The sequence below is a fragment of the Palaemon carinicauda genome, chromosome 14, assembly GCF_036898095.1.
Source record: "Palaemon carinicauda isolate YSFRI2023 chromosome 14, ASM3689809v2, whole genome shotgun sequence".
Classification (NCBI taxonomy): domain Eukaryota; kingdom Metazoa; phylum Arthropoda; class Malacostraca; order Decapoda; family Palaemonidae; genus Palaemon; species Palaemon carinicauda.
In genome coordinates, this window is record NC_090738.1 from 111,688,099 (window position 1) to 111,706,788 (window position 18,690).

The following is an 18,690-nucleotide window of genomic DNA, read 5'->3' on the forward strand; positions in this document are numbered from 1 at the left end:
TCCCCTTTAGACTGATAGACTCTGAGAGTGGATGTCCTCCTTGCACTGGCAATCGCTCTGGCTGCCTCCTTCGAAAAGCCCCTAGCTCTTGAGAGTCTTTCGATAGTCTGAAGGCAGTCAGACGAAGAGCGTGGAGGATTGGGTGTACCTTCTTTACGTGAGGTTGACGTAGAAGGTCCACTCCTAGAGGAAGAGTCCTGGGAATGTCGATCAGCCATTGCAGTACCTCTATGAACCATTCTCTCGCGGGCCAGAGGGGAGCAACCAACGTCAGCCGTGTCCCTTTGCGAGAGGCGAACTTCTGAAGTACCCTGTTGACAATCTTGAACGGCGGGAATGCATACAGGTCGAGATGGGACCAATCCAGCAGAAAAGCATCCACGTGAACTGCTGCTGGGTCTGGAATCGGAGAACAATACAACGGGAGCCTCTAGGTTATCGAGGTAGCGAACAGATCTATGGTTGGCTGACCTCACAGGGCCCAAAGTCTGCTGCAAACATTCTTGTGAAGGGTCCACTCTGTGGGGATGACCTGACCCTTCCGGCTGAGGCGATCTGCCATGACATTCATATCGCCCTGAATGAACCTCGTTACCAGCGTGAGCTTTCGATCTTTTGACCAGATGAGGAGGTCCCTTGCGATCTAGAACAACTTCCACGAATGAGTCCCTCCCTGCTTGGAGATGTAAGCCAAGGCTGTGGTGTTGTCAGAGTCCACCTCCACCACCTTGTTAAGCTGGAGGGACTTGAAGTTTATCAAGGCCAGATGAACCGCCAACAGCTCCTTGCAATTGATGTGAAGTGTCCTTTGCTCCTGATTCCATGTTCCCGAGCATTCCTGTCCGTCCAAAGTCGCACCCCAGCCCGTGTCTGATGCGTCCGAGAAGAGACGGCGGTCGGGTTTCTGAACAGCCAAAGGTAGACCTTCCTTGAGAAGAAAGCTGTTCTTTCACCACGTTAGAGTAGACCTCCTCTCTTCGGAAACAGGCACTGAGACCGTCTCTAGCGTCATGTCCTTTATCCAGTGAGCAGCTAGATGATACTGAAGGGGGCGGAGGTGGAGTCTCCCTAACTCGATGAACAGGGCCAGCGATGAAAGTGTCCCTGTTAGACTCATCCACTACCTGACTGAGCATTGGTTCCTTCTCAGCATGCTCTGGATGCATTCTAGGGCTTGGTAGATTCTTGGGGCCGACGGAAAAGCCCGAAAAGCTCGACTCTGAAGCTCCATACCCAGGTAGACAAAGGTCTGGGATGGGACGAGCTGGGACTCCTCTAAATTGACCAGGAGGCCCAGTTCCTTGGTCAGATCCATAGTCCATCTGAGATTCTCCAGACAGCGACGACTTGTGGGAGCTCTTAAAAGCCAGTCGTCTGACGGAGCCGGACACAAGATCATGGTACTGCTGCACAGTCTGTGAACTGTCAACCATGGGGAAGCGAGGAAGTACAGCGACAACCCGAAACTGTCTAGACTGTCTGGGTAGTACAGACAACTCCTTATCGGGTTGCTGAGGTTGCCGCACTGCGTCACAACAAGTCCCCTCTGCTGGTTGTTGAACGTCTTCCCAGTGACACACTGACTCCGTAAACAAAAAATCCTCTAACAAGGACTAAGCTTGGACTGCATGTCTTGCAACAAAGCTCAAGGTCTATGGGAGCAGGTGTGGCAACAGACGGGGTTAGCGACTGAAGCGGAACCATTACCCTCCCTGGAAGCATGTTATGCTTAAATAAAAGTCCATAGGAGGCTAAGCAGCTTAAGGCTCCCTCCAAATGACAGAGTCCTCAAGGGAATATCAGAAGGAGGGAGAATAGCACTTTCTCATCTACAGGAACCATATCCGAGAAAAGCTAAGTTCTCTCAGTGAGGGTTTCACTGGTGCAAAAGCAGCAGACCAGAAGGCAACGTTATGAAACTGCTTGACAGTCTTGTGAGTTGGCAACAACCAAAGATGTGTGACTGAGGAGCATGCGGTAAGGTATGCAGAGCATGCTGTAAGGTATGCAGAGCATGCTGTATGCAGAGCATGCTGTAAGGAATGCAGAGCATGTTGTAAGGTATGCAGAGCATGCTGTATGCAGAGCATAGTATGCAGAGCATGCTGTAAGGTATGCAGAGCATGCTGTAAGGAATGCAGAGCATGCTGTATGCAGAGCATGCTGTAAGGTATGCAGAGCATGCTGTAAGGTATGCAGAGCATGCTGTAAGGTATGCAGAGCATGCTGTATGTAGAGCATGCTGTAAGGTATGCAGAGCATGTTGCATGGCATGCGGCTTATGCTGCATGGGATGAGGCTCATGCTGCATGGGATGAGGCTCATGCTGCATGGTATGAGGCTCATGCTGCATGGGATGAGGCTCATGCTGCAAGGGATGAGGCTCAGGCCGCATGGGTTGAGGAGGATGCCGCATAGTATGAGGCTCCTGCCTCATGGGTTGAGGAGGTTGCCGCATAGCATGAGGCTCCTGCCTCATGGGTTGAGGAGGATGCCGCATAGCATGAGGCTCCTCATAGCATGAGGCTCCTGCCTCATGGGTTGAGGAGGATGCCGCATAGCATGAGGCTCCTCATAGCATGAGGCTCCTGCCTCATGGGTTGAGGAGGATGCCGCATAGCATGAGGCTCCTCATAGCATGAGGCTCCTGCCTCATGGGTTGAGGAGGATGCCGCATAGCATGAGGCTCCTCATAGCATGAGGCTCCTGCCTCATGGGTTGAGGAGGATGTCGCATAGCATGAGGCTCCTCATAGCATGAGGCTCCTGCCTCATGGGTTGAGGAGGATGCCGCATAGCATGAGGCTCCTGCCTCATGGGTAGAGGAGGTTGCCGCATAGCATGAGGCTCCTGCCTCATGGGTTGAGGAGGATGCCGCATAGCATGATTGATTGATTGATTGATTGAAAGTTTTCTGGCATCCTGACATCTAAGGTCATTGACGCCGATACCATTTACTGTATATGAAAATTAAAAGAGAATTCGATTAAAACCATAAAAATTAAGAAGTCATTAAAATAGTTAAATAGTTTTCAGAAGACCTGCTTCTGAAATAAATCTAAAAATTCCGCTCGCATAGTAAGACACATCATGTCCAAGAATCTTGGCAAGGATAAACCTGCCATCCTCACCTCGAGCCTCAAACAGATATCTATTTCTTAAGTTAGTGAAATTAGGGCATTCGGTCAACAAATGCCTCACTGTTAAAGGTACTAAGCAGTCCTCGCAATACGGTTGGTGTTGGCCCTTCAGCAGAAACTCGTGTGTCAACCGTGTGTGACCAATACGGAGACGACAAAGAGTCGTCTCCCATTTTCGGGGAATCATGTTATACCTCCAAGGTGATATGATATTTGTTACTTCCCTCATTTTATTGCCGTCTTGACTGTCCCAGTGCTGTTGCCATTTATCACAAACCAATTTCTTGATGTAAGGTAGGAGATCGTTACATGGAATGGGATACCTCCTTGGTAGCAACTCGGATGCCGCATTCTTCGCCAGTAAATCTGCCTTCTCATTCCCAGACACACCTACATGTGCTGGAACCCAACAAAATCGAACAGTTATACCTTTCCGTCCAATAATAAAAAGCCATTCTAAAATCTTTAAAACTAGAGGGTTACTAGAATTAAAAACTTCTATAGCTTGAAGAACACTCCTTGCATCACTAAAAATTGTAAAATTACCCTCCTTTTCCAACGCTATTTTCTCAATAGCGGTTAATATGCCATACAGTTCGGCAGTAAATATGGAAGCTGTTAGAGGAAGTGCACCTCTACAATTAAAATCATTACTATGTACTCCAAATCCAACGCCAGCATCAGATTTGGAGCCATCAGTATATATAAAAGTCGATCCCCTATGTTCTTCGACATGTTCCATAAAAAGAGACCTGGATTCTAAGTCAGTCATATTCTTCTTAACTCCAATAAAGTATTTACAAAAAGATATGTCAGGTAATTTCCATGGAGGCGTTGATGATACCTTGAATGGAAGTACCTTATTTCTAATTATATCCAGACTATTTAAAAATCGTTTCACCCGAAAGCCATAAGGTTGAGGAGATTTTGGGTGCAACTCAAAGTATGATGCGTGTCTTACAAGGCTTGCAGTCTGAAAGGCTAGAGAGCTAGGGAGTCTTTGCAATCTAAACCAATACCGAAGAATGGAAGACATTCGGTAAAGGTCTAGAGGTAACTCCCCAGCATCAACAAGGAGACTTGGGATAGGCGAGGTTTTAAAAGCTCCAGTAGATAATCTAATACCTGCATGATGTATCGAGTCTAATATTTTTAACCGGCTTGGGGTGGCTGAAGAATATACCTCACAACCATAACTAATTTTGGAAAAAATCAAGGCCTTGTATAATTTTAAAATAGTATTGCGGTCTGCCCCCCATGATGTATGGGACAATACTTTTAAGATATTCAGAGCTTCAACACATTTAGCTTTTAGCGCTTTTAGGTGAGAAACCCATGTAAGTCTACAGTCAAATATCAAACCTAAAAATTTGGTTTCCGATACACATGGTATCCGTTGACCTTTAATGTATATATCCGGGTCTGGATGTACTCCCCGGATACGACAAAAATGGACAATGGTAGTTTTACTTGTCGAGAACTTAAATCCATTCATGTCAGCCCACTGGATAATTTTATCAATAGAGAGTTGGATTTTTCTCTCAACCATTGCCATTCTAGTGCCAGCAAATGATATTGAGAGATCATCCACAAATAGTGTTGAGAGAACATCCTGGGGAATGGCTGAGGATATCCCATTAATTGCTAGTGCAAAAAGGGTTACACTCAGCACACTACCCTGAGGAACTCCTTCTTCCTGGCACTTACTCTCTGATAGAGTTTCCCCCACTCTCACTTGAAAAACTCTACGTGAAAGAAATGCCTGAATAAATAGTGGCAGCTCTCCTCTCAATCCCAATTCATGAATGGTTTTAAGAATACCATATCTCCATGTGGTATCATATGCCTTTTCAAGGTCAAAAAATACTGTAACATGGTGCTGTTTGGAAGCAAAGGCTTCACAAATAGATGACTCAAGTCGTATCAACACATCAGTCGTTGAGTGCATTTTTCGGAATCCACATTGAATCGGTGATAAAATACCTTTCTTTTCAAGGTACCATATCAGCCTTGCATTGACCATCTTCTCCATGATTTTACATAAACAAGATGTCAATGCAATAGGACGATAGTTTGCTGCTAAAAACTTGTCTTTACCGGGTTTTAAAAAGGCTAAAATAATGGCTAGTTCCCAAACACTTGGGTAGCTATGATCATGCCATATTCTATTAATAATGCTTAAAATAAATAGCTTTGTATTAAAATGTACATGTTTAATCATTGCATATGGAATTTCATCGGGTCCAGGGGCTGTATCGTTGCAATGAGCAAGTGCGGAATCAAATTCTCTTTCAGTGAAAGGAGAATTATACGACTCTTCCCTTCTTGTTGCAAAATTTAAAATTTTCTTTTCTTCAGTGCTCCTATACTGGTGACCAGGGGCTCCTTCACACTTGCTGGATACATTTGAAAAATGATTAGCCAGGGCATTGCTAACTTCATTTGCTTCAGTTACATACTGGCCATTCACCTTCAACACTGGTGGTGGGTTGGGGGTGAATTTGCCAGCTATCTTTTTTACTTTCCTCCACATAGAAGATGGTGGTGTTCTACTGTTAATAGAGGAAACAAAAGACATCCATGACTGGCGCCTTGCTTCTTTCATGGCACGACGGAACTGTGCTCTACATTTCTTGTACATTATTAAATTCTCATCAGTTCTGCGTCTACGCAATCATGTTAGAGATCTTCTTGTGGCTCTGTGGAGTGCAGTTAGTTCTGAAGACCACCACGGGACTGGTCGTCGTTTGAATAACCCTGTTGTTTTGGGAATTGAATTGACTCCTGCTGTAGGTCTATGGCATCATCAACACTTTCAAACTGTTCTGCTCTCCCTTCGATTTCACTTAGCTCACAAAATTTAACCCAGTCTGCCTTGTCTAGATTCCAACGTGGCGATCTTTGCAAAGGCGGACCCTTGTTGGTGTTTATAATGATTGGTGCATGATCACTAGTATGCCAATCATCTAATGTCCTCCAATCAAAATCAAGAAGGCAGTTAGAGCTTGCAATTGAAAGGTCAATGCATGACAAAGTACCTGTCTGAACATGAAAGTGTGTGGGCTCTCCTGTATTAAGGAGCCCCACATCCTCATTCTCCACAATTGATGAGATAATATTGCCCCTTGTGTTGGCTAAAACATCACCCCATAAAGGATGTCTACCATTCATATCTCCCAGTAAGAGAAAAGGTTGAGGGAGTTGTTGAATGACCTCTGCTAAATCATCATATAAAATATTATCATTTGGAGGTAAGTACAGAGAGCATATTGTATATTTTCTCCCTATATCAATTTGTACAACAACTGCCTGCAGGGTTGTACGTATAGACATGGGTATTTGGGGAACATCTCGACGAATGTACATGAGACTTCCGCCATGGCTCCCTGCTTGTTGATTATAAAGTGTTCTATAGCTAACATACTCTCGAGGACTAGGAGTGTTAGAATCAAGCATACTTTCCTGTAGACATACAATTATGGGGGAATGCTCATGAATTAGGAGCTTAAGTTCTTCATATTTCGCCCTCAAACCCTGACAGTTCCATTGCAAAATGGAGGAGAAAACTATGGATTATTTCTGGAAGACATCTTGGATGAGGTCTTCCCATTAGCAGTTTTTAATGTAACATTATTACCAGTATGTTTCTTCAGAGGTGGTCTTGTTATGTTGGGTTTAACGTTGGTGTTTTTCTTTGTATTCTTTTTATCTATTTGTTGAGGTGGATGGTGGACCTCAACTTGAATTTCTGATTTATTCAGTCCATCTTCTGGTTCATTAGAAACATCAACAGACAAAACATCAAATTTATTTGATGTCATAACCTTAACGTTTCTAATGGAGGGTGGAGAGAGAGATGGAGGTCTCTCTCTTTTGCGATTAATAGATGGTGGGATTCGAGGTTTTTGCACCTTTCCCACAACAGGTGCATCAGGTAAGTTAGTCTTAAGTGGAACCTCCATCAGATCAGGCAAGGACATGGCCTGAGAGAGGTTTGTATTACTTTTTGTAATGGCGGCTGAAGGCTGTACAGCAATGGGCAATGACCTAGTGTTAATACACCGTGGTAAAGCCTCAGGAGGTGATAAGGTTACCTCGTTATTTGACATTTTGTCAGATAGTATACTTTTTTTTGAGCTATTGGCAGTGCTAGGTTGGTTTGATTTTAATGCCTTAGCATATGTATTTGATTTATTTAATAGTCTTTTGGCATGGGTCACACTTATGTGTTCTAAGTTTGATTTGTTGAGGGCAGCTTCCTCCAACTTATATAGCTCGCAAATCTTGTCTGTGGATTTGTGATTCGAGCTGCAATTTAAACACCTGGCTCCAAGTGCACACTCTCCATGGTAAGATTTGGAGCAAATACCACACATCTTCTCATTTTTGCAAACTTTGGACGGGTGCCCAAATTTAAAACAATTAAAGCATTGCAATGGCTTCTGCTTGAAGGGTCTTACTTTAATCCTTTCGTTCTCGATAATAATATGAAAAGGTACATCAGCATCCTGGAATGTAAGGATTATCATTGATGTACCTGGGACTTTATGAACTTTCCAAACATTTAATGGACACATGGCCAGTATCTCCTCCTCTGTAAAATCATATAGGTCTCTGTTAAAAACTACGCCCCTTCCGTAGCTAAAATTTAGGTGGGGTTTGACATCTAACTTAATGTCATCATTATTTATTTTCATATTGGACAATATTACCGACTGTGTACTGGATTTGGCATGGATAAGGAAACTATTTTTTCCGAAACGAGATATATCGCCTGGTGCAATAGTTCCTACTTTTTTCTGAATCAATTTGCATATTTTAAAATAATTCCCTGTAACCCCCTTTGATTCAGCTATAAGCCACATCGGTGGTTTTGGATTTCTCTGGGAGGGCATGACTAAATCTGTGCCTTTTTCCAACCAATCGGCAGGCCTGTACACATCTAAATCTTTTGGTACCTTATCGCAGAGAGCAGCCGCGACATTCAAGTTATTAATTTTAATATTATTCAAATTACTTATTGCACTAAATGCTTCGTCATAACTACTATAAGATATCCATGAATCCCAAGTTTCAGCTTCAAGTTTCATCCTTATTTCTTTTATGCATCCATAGCATTCAAATGCTTTACATAGATCATCATAATTTGTTTCTATTGAAATTTGTGTAACATGGAGGATTCGAAGTTTCCTCGTGTTACCCAAATTACTCGATTTAGAAATATCAGTAGAATGGTCCTTTCCCGTTCCGAGGTCATCAACAGAGCTATCCCTTATCACATTAGCAGAGGTCGTCAACAGTGCCGGGGGAGAGTCAGCGTATCCAGGGGATGGGGGTTCGTTCCTTAAAGAATCCATAATAGTAAAGAGAGGGAAAAGAGTTAGTTTGATGTACCTGCTCGAGAATGTTAGGCCATCACGCGTCGGAAAGGAAATTTGCACTCTCTACTATCGGCACAATGAGAGTATACTTCCCAGATGGTCCACTCCATACCCTACCCGAAGGATAGCATCAAAACAGATATAGAGGCACAGGTGTAAGCTGAACCCGCCTGTTAGGACTGAGACCAAGAAATTATGGAATCATCCTCCCCATATCTATAATGACGGGCTTCCGGCCAAAAGCCGAGAGTCCTACCCCAAGCATTGGATCCCCCTGGATTCCGAAGACCCAACACTTGAGAATAGTTCCGCCAAAAAGGTCCAAACCATCTTCGGGATGGCTGAAATCATCCAATACTCTCATATATAGCTTTGAGTGCAAACACCTCCCAACCGCGATACCTCCTCCCACTCATCAAAGCAGGCAGCAATAAAGGATGTATGAACATCCCCGCCGGGGCTACAATGGATGTGAAAACATCCAAGCCATAGGAGAAAAGAAAAAAAAAAATAAATAAATATATATGTACATAATATATACACACATATAATAAGGGAAATTTTTCTCATAGAGTTTGGAAAGCAAGACTAAAGAAAGTTTGTGAAATTAGGATAAGGTTGAATTAGTATTGAGAAAAAGAAAAAGGTAAAAGGTAAAAGAGAGAAATTTAGATTCGAACTGGGGGAGCAATTTCCCCAAGTTCGAGAGCCCTCTTGCCCGTCACCAAGTTTCAGCACGGGAATAGAATGCCGTGCTGAAGCTCAGTGACTTCATCAAGGCATTCTCTCATTAAGAGGGCCGCATAGCATGAGGCTCCTGCTTCATGGGTTGAGGAGGTTGCCTCATAGTGCTGGAACCCGGCAACTCCCGATGCGGCAACTCACGCATGAAAGCAGGAGGCGCAGCAAGAACATGCGTCTGGCAGGGTGTACTGCGCATCGGAGGTGGAGCTCTCACAGGTGGAGGGTGGGAGCAGGCAGCCGCAGTATCTGCTGAGCGCACAACCTCGGCGGGTTGTAGGTTAACAGGCTGCATTGTCAACCTTCCAGCATGATACTCCTGTATGAAGGAGCAAGCTGAGACTGTATAGTCTGCAGCATGGACCACTAGGGTCTATGAAAGACAACAACAAACGGAGCTACTGTCCGTTGAGACTGAGGGTCTAAAACAGCTGGTGCGGCAACAGACGGAGTTACTGCCTGTTGCGGTACCACCTTGCCTTTCTGGGAGGTGTGCAGTTGTCGTACTGCAGCAAGTCCGAACTGACCCAGTGGCAGTGGCTACACCTAGGAGTTGGACTTGCGCGGAAGGGACCGACTTGCACTTAAAAGCTGCAAGATTTGGTCCATGGTTTCTGCGAGAAACCTCTTCCGCAGACGAGGAATAAATGGGCTCTCTCGTCTTTGTGTGGGTGGGGTGATCACGTCGGCTACGTGAGTGGATACACCCGAAACCACCGAGGGAAACGTCTGTTCGTCGATCAAGGCCTGATGAACCCATAAGTCCTTCGACATTACTTCTCCCCTGGGCTTGGGAGCTTGTAAGAGGTCCCAGACTAGGCGAACAACTGGCACGAACAGACGAACCCTCGAACGCAACACTGTAACACTTTGCGCTTATCACTTTATCACTTTTGATTTTCTGTTTGCACTTATTTCACTGAACTCGAAACTTTAAGTGGTTTGTACCTGAAACACGCAATTCTATCCTTCATTAAAAGTTAGTAATTGCGAAAACAGTATTACAATGTAACAGAAAAACATAATGAAAGATAAAGAATTCAGTGGCTGGAAAAGAGACTAAACACTAGATCAAATAAACTACGTTTAAAATCTCTCACCGCATAAAGCCTGGGAACAAGAATAAAACTCTAGAAACGTTTACCTTCTTCCCCTAAAGAGACTAGGGAGAAGAGCAAAAACGATAACAACGTTACCCGCTTGAACGAAACGTTTATCCTCCTCTCTCTCCCTCCGTCTCTATCTCTCTCTCTCTTGACTTAAAACCTGAGAGATGAGCCCAATTATATATATCGTTAAAACATATTATTGTTAAAGGAAAAAAACTGAAAGATTTCCCAAATAAAAAGTTCCTTTATTAGAATTAAAACCATTTAAGCTAAGAAAGAATGAACAAAACGCTAGAATCGGTTTACTCTTACTGCAACGTGAAACCGTGAATACTCTCTCTCTATCGTAACGATAGAGCGCAAGTTGAACGTTCTGAACGTCAACAACTGCGGAGACAAAACAAAACGTTAGTTCAACTTTGAAAACAGTACGAGACTATCAAAGAAATTCTTTCAAAAACATTAAAATTAAAATAGCATAAAATCTTAACAGGTAAAAACGATATGACGGGCTCAATGTTAATTAACTTCGGTTCCAAGAAAAGACCGCCTACTATTAGGAAAGGTCGCATATAAACAAACATAAAAATTAATTTTTATAAGTTTATAATAAAAGGAAGTTAATCGAAGAGGCCTATAAAAGGCGGAGAGATATAAAATAAATCTATAACTTTGTTAAGCAAAATTAAGAAAGAGAGTCTATACTCTCTTCGACACCAACACTTCCGTCTAAGGGAAGGGTCGGCCATTTAAAAGTGAAAGAGAGTTCATACTCTCTTCGTCACCAAAATTAAATCAAATTAATTCCAAAAACTTGCTAAGCTAATGTTAAAGCTTCCTGAATAGCGAAGGCTAAACTCTAGAGCAAATACATCACCAAATCGTGAACAATAACTCCAGAATCAACAGCGTATCCAAGTAGGTCTAGCCGGTGGCACGACAGAGGAAAAATTGAGGTGGTGTTGACAAGAAGTACTGGAGTACCTGACCACAGATGGCGCTGTTGTGTAAACCCCCACCTGTATAGCGATCGCTGGCGTATCCCGACCGTAGATTTCTGTCGGGCAACAGAGTTGACAGCTACATGATCATCGGGTAAGATTAATATTGAAAAATACAAATTACTCAAAATTTGTGATTTGTTCCAACACGGAGTACTTACCTCGAACTACTTTCTTAGGACACTTAAACCTTAGGAGGTGGGAGTGTACTGCAGGGCTCCGAGACCAGAATGATGGAAGCAACAAGGGGGAACCTAGATAGGAGGCTAGGTTCCGCTGACCCACTAATAGAAAACACTCGAAAATAGGGAAAACTACCCAAAAACCTAACTTAGTGTCTAAGTGGCTTACCTCTGTAAAAACGCCTTGGAGACGTATTCCTTGCTTATGACGTGTCCTATGGCAGCTAAGGTCTTCCGAGTCATTTCAGGGAAGGTAATCAGGGAACAGGGGAAGGTTGATAAGGGGAAAGGTAAGGAAGGAACCAGTCTCTCTTGGACTTACCGCCCAAGGACCAAGGGCGAAACCGTCCAAAGATTTTCTCGAACAATCCTTCAGGTATAGTGTTCCGTGAAGGTGGATTGTCTGGACCAAGTGCCCGCCTTCAGGATTTGGCCCACTGCCATGTTCTTTTCGAAGGCTAATGAGGTACTAAGGCCCCTAATATCATGAGGCCTAGGTTTGCCTGACAGAGGGGCTCCTGCAGTGTCGTAGGCCCTCTTGATCACCTGTCGTAGCCAGAAGGAGATCGAATTCTTGGAAACTGGCTTCTTCACTCGCCCTGTTGAAACGAACAAACTCTTGATCCCTGGACGGAGCCTGGATGTCCTCTCCAGGTACTTCCTCACTGCTCTGACTGGGCACAATAGTAAGTCCTTTGGGTTGTCTGAACGAGGGATCGCTGGTACTGAGAATCCCTCGAATCTAGGATCCCAACAAGATGGGTTCAGAGTCTTGGCTACAAAACTAGGCACGAACCTAAAGGTTGCTTCTCGCAACCCCTTTGAGTGCGAGACTTCGTATGACAGCCCGTGCAACTCACTAACTCTCTTCGCCGATGCCAGGGCTAATAGGAAGACCGTCTTGAGGGTTAAGTTCTTTGTCCAGAGTGTCTTTGAGGGGCTCGAAGGGCGGCTCTGACAGGGCTTTGAGCACTCTAGCCACATCCCACTGGGGCAGCCTCGTTGCCTGGGGGGGACATGACTGTTCAAAACTCCTGATGAGCATTGAAATCTGTCTGGAGGCCCCTAAATCAATGCCTTTTAGGAGGAAGACCTGCCCTAACGCCGCTCAAACCCCTTTGATAGCTAGGATAGATGTACCTACGTCATCTCTCAGATATACCAGGAAGTCGGCTATCTCATGAATAGAAGCCCTCAGGGGTTTGATGTTCCGGGAGGCGCACCATTTCGAAAAGACAGCCCACTTTGCTTGGTACACTGCGACTGAGGAACGCCTTAGGTAACCTGACATCCTCGATGCGGTCCTCGACGAGTACCCTTCCTTCTTCAGGAGATGCTCGATAACCTCCACGCGTGTAGGCGGAGGGACCGAGGGTTTTCGTGAAACCTCTGGAAGTGAGGCTGACGGAGGAGGTCTGGCTTGTCCGGGAGGGGCCAAGGGGGAAGGAGAGCCAGTTCTTTTAAGTCTGCGAACCATTCTCTCTCTGGCCACCAGGGCGCTACCAAAGTCATCTCTAGGTTGACCGCCCTCCTCACTCTATTGAGCACTTGCCAGAGCATTCCGAAGGGTGGGAAGGCGTATATGTCGAGGTTGTCCCAAGGATGTTGGAAGGCATCCTCGAAAGCAGCCGTCGGATCTGGAACTGGAGAACAGAACACGGGGAGTTGTGCATTCAGACAAGTGGCGAAGAGGTCTACCACCGGTGAGCCCCACTTCAGGATGACTGTCCGAGCTACTCCTGGGTGTAGAGTCCACTCCGAGCCTATTGCCTGGCCTACCCTGCTGAGGCCGTCTGCTAGAACGTTCTTCTTTCCTGGGATGAACCTGGCTGTAATTTCGATCCTTTCCTTTGCAGCCCATTCCAGTAGCTCTGTTGAGAGAGTGCATAGCTCCTTTGATTTTAGTCCTCCTTGTTTCTTTACGTAGGCCACCACCGTGGCGTTGTCGCACATCAACGCCACGGTGTTTCCCCCGAGGAGATGCACGAATTTCTGACCTGCTCTTTGAACGGCCATCATCTCCAGAATGTTTATGTGAAGGGTCCCTTCTTCGAGGGACCCCTTCCCTTTCGTTGATTCGTCGAGGTGTGCACCCCATCCCTCCTTCGATGCGTCTGTGAATAACAACATCTCCGGAGGATTGGATGCTAAGGGCATTCCCTTCAAGGTGTTCACTCTGTCGTGCCACCACTGCAGGACCTCTTTCGTCTCTGGGCAAACCAGAACTATCTGGTGCGGGGACTCCCCTGGGGCCCAGAGTTCCTTCAGGTTCCATTGAACATCCCTGAGCTTGAGCCTCCCCTGTGGGACTACCTTTTCTAGTAACACCAGATGGACCAATAACCTCTGCCAACCCTTGGCTCTCCTGGGTTGGCTCGTTAGGAAGAACTGTAGCACTTGGTCTAGATTGTCCAGCCTTTCCAGGGAGGGGAAGGCTCTCACAAACTGGGTGTCCAGGACCATCCCTAGGTAGGTCATCCTGGTGGTGGGGGTCAGCTGCGACTTCTCTAGGTTGACTGTGATACCCAAGTCCTTGCAGAGCCGTAGCAGCTTCGCGCCTTGCTCCTTCAGTGCTTCTTCTGAGGTTGAAAGTAATAACCAGTCATCTAGGTACCGGATCAGGCGAATGCCCTGTTCGTGTGCCCAGACTGAAACTGTTGTGAAGACTCTCGTGAAGACCTGAGGAGCTGTCGACAGCCCGAAGCAGAGGGTCCTGAACTGCAAGTCTTGGGAATTCCACTTTATTCTCAGGAACTTCCTGCTGGAGGGGTGAACGGGAACCTGGAAGTAGGCGTCCTTGAGGTCCAGGGACATCATGAAGTCCCCCTCTCTCAAGGCCGCCAACACCGTCTTCGCAGTGTCCATTTTGTAGTCGGTTTTTGCCACAAACTTGTTGAGGGCTGACAGGTCTATGACTGGCCTCCACCCCCCCCCGTCAACTTCTCCACCAGGAAGAGCCTGCTGTAGAACTTGGCCCAGGATTCTCGACTGGTTCTAAAGCTCCTTTGGTGATCATGGCCGACACTTGCTCTTGTAATGCTGCACGTTTCAAGGGGTCTTTGGGCACCAACCACTCCGCCTGTTGGGCCGGAATTAGAGGGGGCGGCTCCGCCAGGAAGGGCAGCCTGCATCCTTCCTTCAGAATTGTTACGGTCCAGGGATCTGCCCCGTAATCCCGCCAAGCTTGCCAAGAGTGTCTGAGGCATCCCCCTACTTGAGGCTCTGGTAGGAGTAGGGGGCCTCTCTTCCTATCTCCTCCTAGAGGAGCGGCTGGAACGACCACTCCTAGAGTTGGCGTAGGAGGGTCTAAAGCCAGACTGAGGGGTAGAGTTACTCTTAAGGGGGGGGCTGTGGATTCTGGAGCCAAGAAGCCGCTGGGGCTTCTCTCCTCGGTTGGACTGGCGAGGCATGAGAAGTATGGGGGACCCTCCGCCGAGGGTCTCCTGTGAACTGGACGTCTTACGGGAGGGGGTCTGGGTTCTCCTACATCCTTCAGTTTTCTGACCCTCTCCATAGTCTCTTCGACTGACTTGAGGGGAAACACCGACTCTTCCCAAACCAAGGAGTTTCTCAGCAGCCTTGCTTCTCGATCGGGCAACTTCCTTACCAATATGCTCAGGATTGTGTCTCTCTTCCGCAGGACCCAGTTGGCGGCCTGGGAGAGAGATTGGTATGAGAGGAATTTTAACGCTTTACCCCCTGAACTGATCAGTTCCCTTAGCAAGGACTGGTTCTCAGGCAGGGAGAGATCATGCGAGGACTGGAAACCCACCAGAGTGCAGGCTCACCAGTCCAACAAATAAGACACGTAGACCAGATCTAGGGCCATGTCTTCCATCATGGAAGTTTCCGTTGGGGAAAAGCAAACTGGGGCCGAGGATGCTCTGTCCTCCGCCGCCCCTTGGTTCAACATGGTGATTGCCGACTCGACTGTGCGGGGCCCCCGCGACGTCCTTCCGGCACGTAGAAACGTTTCTGGGTCTTAAGGCCCGGAAGTAGCTTCGAGGTACTCTGACTCCTAGGGGCGTCTGCCTGGCTGGCTAGGTATTTGTCAATGTGCTCCATCCCTAGTTTCACGTCCCGTGCTAGGGGGAGCACCAAGGAAGGCTTCTACTGTACCGGGTTGTCTACGAGTCTGCTGAGCCTGGAGAGCCAGGCTTGCTCTGCCGAGGGCTTGGGCTCATCCAACCTATGGTGCCGTCTGATGAGGGCCAAGACCTTCCGATAAGAGATGTCATCTGATGAGCATTCTCCTCCTTCTACCAGGGCTTCCGTTACCAGCTCCTTCGCCCGAGAAGACTCGTCGATGGCGGAAGGGGGTGTGTGGGAAGGGAGGAGTTTCTTCTCCTGCCTTGCTACTGACGGGTCTGCCCGCAGGGCGGGCGGATCCGCTGGGACGAGGGTATCCGTCACGGGTCTACCTTGTCCCGCGGGAGCCCTCGTGGTTGTGGGCTTCTCCAGGTACAAAGGGCGCCCCTGGTGCTCGAGGAAGACCGACGAAGCACCCGAGGATGAGGCCAAGTCTTCCGTCCGGAGGAGCGTCTCCCTCCGTTGGGTTGATGGTGTCGGAGCTTTCATGGACTTAGAGCCGTCTAGGGGGGGCTTGATGCGACGTCCCCTGACGGAGATCGGGTCTGCTGGAGGAGGCGTGTCAAGAGGGTGAATATGAGGCTCTAGGGAGCCAACCGGAAGTGGCCGCGGCTGAGGTAGCCTTAAACAGCTCAGTCCGGGGTACAGTAATTTTCACCCACTTATCTTACGAGGAGCGACTCCTCTTAGACTTTTTCTTGGAGGTCTTGGATCTCTTCCTGCTGTGTCTAGAACGAGATCGGGACTACTTCTTCCGGGACTTCTCCCGTTTTCTCTTTGAGGACTTCGGCCCTTCGTCTTCCGATGAGGACGAATCTGAGGAAGAGGATGACGACGAGGAGGAGAGTGAATCCGCCGAATCTCCCGAGTCGTCCAAATTAGTAGGGGGAACTCCGTGTCGGCTCTCTGGCGAAGAGGGCTGTAGAAAGACGGGCGGGAGCATTGACGAGGGCGCTGGGGGAGACCGCGGAACCATCTTGCGCGCGAACCATGAATCGAACTCCTCTTCTAACCTCATGGGAGACCTTAAGGGTGTCCTTGGTGGTTCCCATGCGGCGGGGTCCGAAGTTGATGAACCCGCCTCCTTCTCGGCGTCTCCCCCGGTCACTGAAGCACCTGAAACACAAACCCAGGATGCTGGGAAGAGGTTGGACCCGTCTTCCCCCACATAGGATCTTCCGTAGAGACGGGCCCTGTAGGCACCAGGACTTCGTCTCCTGAACACACTCCCGCCCCTCCCTCAGGCCCCCCACATGCCTGAACTGAGACAATATCAACCCTCACAGACATCTCAGACTCTTGGGGAAGGGCAATGGGCTGCTTCCCCGCAACGGACTTACCTCGTCCCCTACTCTGGGTAGGGGAAGGTGGTAGGGAGCCCTGTTCCGACGAGGCATCTGGAGAAACCAACGAAGAAGAAACGTTGGCCTTCTAGGGCGATTTCTTGGCAGCTTTCTTCTTTTTAGTGCCGTAGAGTACCCACTGAATCTCGCTCCAAGACTCGCACTCCGAACACGTGGTTGTAGGGGAACACACTCTGCCCCTACACGACGAACACAGGGAGTGGGGATCGACTTCAGGTTTAGAAAGAAAAGCACCACAAGATTTACCGGCCATAGGCCCAGGGCAACGGCGGGGATGCTCCATCGCGCAACACTATGACACCAAGAGACACAGGAACACAGAGGAAAGGATAGGGAATGAACACGTAGGTATCGCGTGGGGACCGCGTGGTAGACACAAAGGGTCGCACTGGGTGAAGAGAGCGCGGCAAGATGATAATCACGCCGCGACCAGAAATTTACTGAGGAGCGCGACCTGCGCAAGCATGCTCTCCGACCCCGGGTCGCCTCAGGGCGAGTATCACTCCGCCTGAGGTTAGCCCTCATATAAAACGGGAATAGGGTAAACTACTCAAAATTCTGGTCGGCTGGGAAGAGTTCCCAGATACTCCTAAGAAAGTAGTTCGAGGTAAGTACTCCGTGTTGGAACAATGGAAATTCATAAAAATTTGACTGAAATAAAAATCATACTGGTGAACATGAAATGTAAACTAAAACAGCAAAATAAAAAGATCTTTTGGCTACAGGTCTATCAATCTTGTTTCTAGGAAACCCTCTGAATAAAGTAAAGCACAGCTATAATCATCTGTTATACTAACACTTACCTTGCTTCTCATCATCAACAAAAAGAATGTGTGTATTTTTAGGCTTTTCTTCAGATTCTAAAAGATGTAGTTGTGCCTTCAACTTTTCAATTTTCTTTTTCTCCACAGAACGGCGATGTGTTATGTATGTTAAATCTTGCATAACATCCCCAACAGACAGCTCTTCATCTTCTACCATTTCATAATGTTCCCCATCCTATGAAAAGCAGAAGATGGTTAGTAAATAAAACAAAAACTACCTTATTCACTAAAGAATAAAAATCACATATATTCTATTAAATACAGAATCTGGAACAAGTTGAAGACAGCAATAAAATCCATGAAATATAATGAATATGACTTTGGAAATCATTTGTATTTTTCCTAGCAATACAAACCTAGAGCTCTTTACTGTGGAGTACAGTACTGTATTTATTTCTGCGAAGCTAAAACGAGCTGATAGCTTTTTCTTACAGGGTATAATTACTCAGTGCTAGTTAGCGGGGGAGGAGCGGGGTAGGCTTGCCACCCACTCACACCAGCACTAGTCACTTTTAAAACTGTCAGCGTATGCTTGTTCGTTGCACTGAATCTTACCTTTACGGCTAGACTCAGTAGCTGGCGAGAAGGGTCTCACAAACCCGCCATGGGTATTAATGCAAAGCGAGGGTTTCACAAAATCATGGGTACTAAGGCGAGGCAAGCAACCTGGGTTACTCGCAGATCTTCGTCAGGAAGAAGAGCTCGCCAACCACTCTCGCTAGAGCTTAGTGGGTGGGTGTGCGCAACACTCTGCATGACTTCTCTGCAAAGCCAATGTCCTCTAAGTACTCCTGCTCATCCTACTCCCCAAAAGGGGTGGTGAGTAGCCTTACGTCATTCCCCCAGAAGGGAACGAAAAA

The 18,690-nt window shown here is 47.0% G+C and overlaps 1 protein-coding gene across 1 annotated transcript in view; it reads right to left on the minus strand.

The window, feature by feature from the left end:
• Positions 1 to 18,690, minus strand: part of LOC137653225 (probable U3 small nucleolar RNA-associated protein 11) — a 75,047-nt gene that overhangs the window by 16,855 nt on the left and 39,502 nt on the right. The window contains exon 4 of the mRNA XM_068386592.1: positions 17,810 to 18,005. Within this exon, the coding sequence (XP_068242693.1) occupies positions 17,810 to 18,005 (196 nt within the window). The remainder of the gene's footprint in view (positions 1 to 17,809; positions 18,006 to 18,690) is intronic.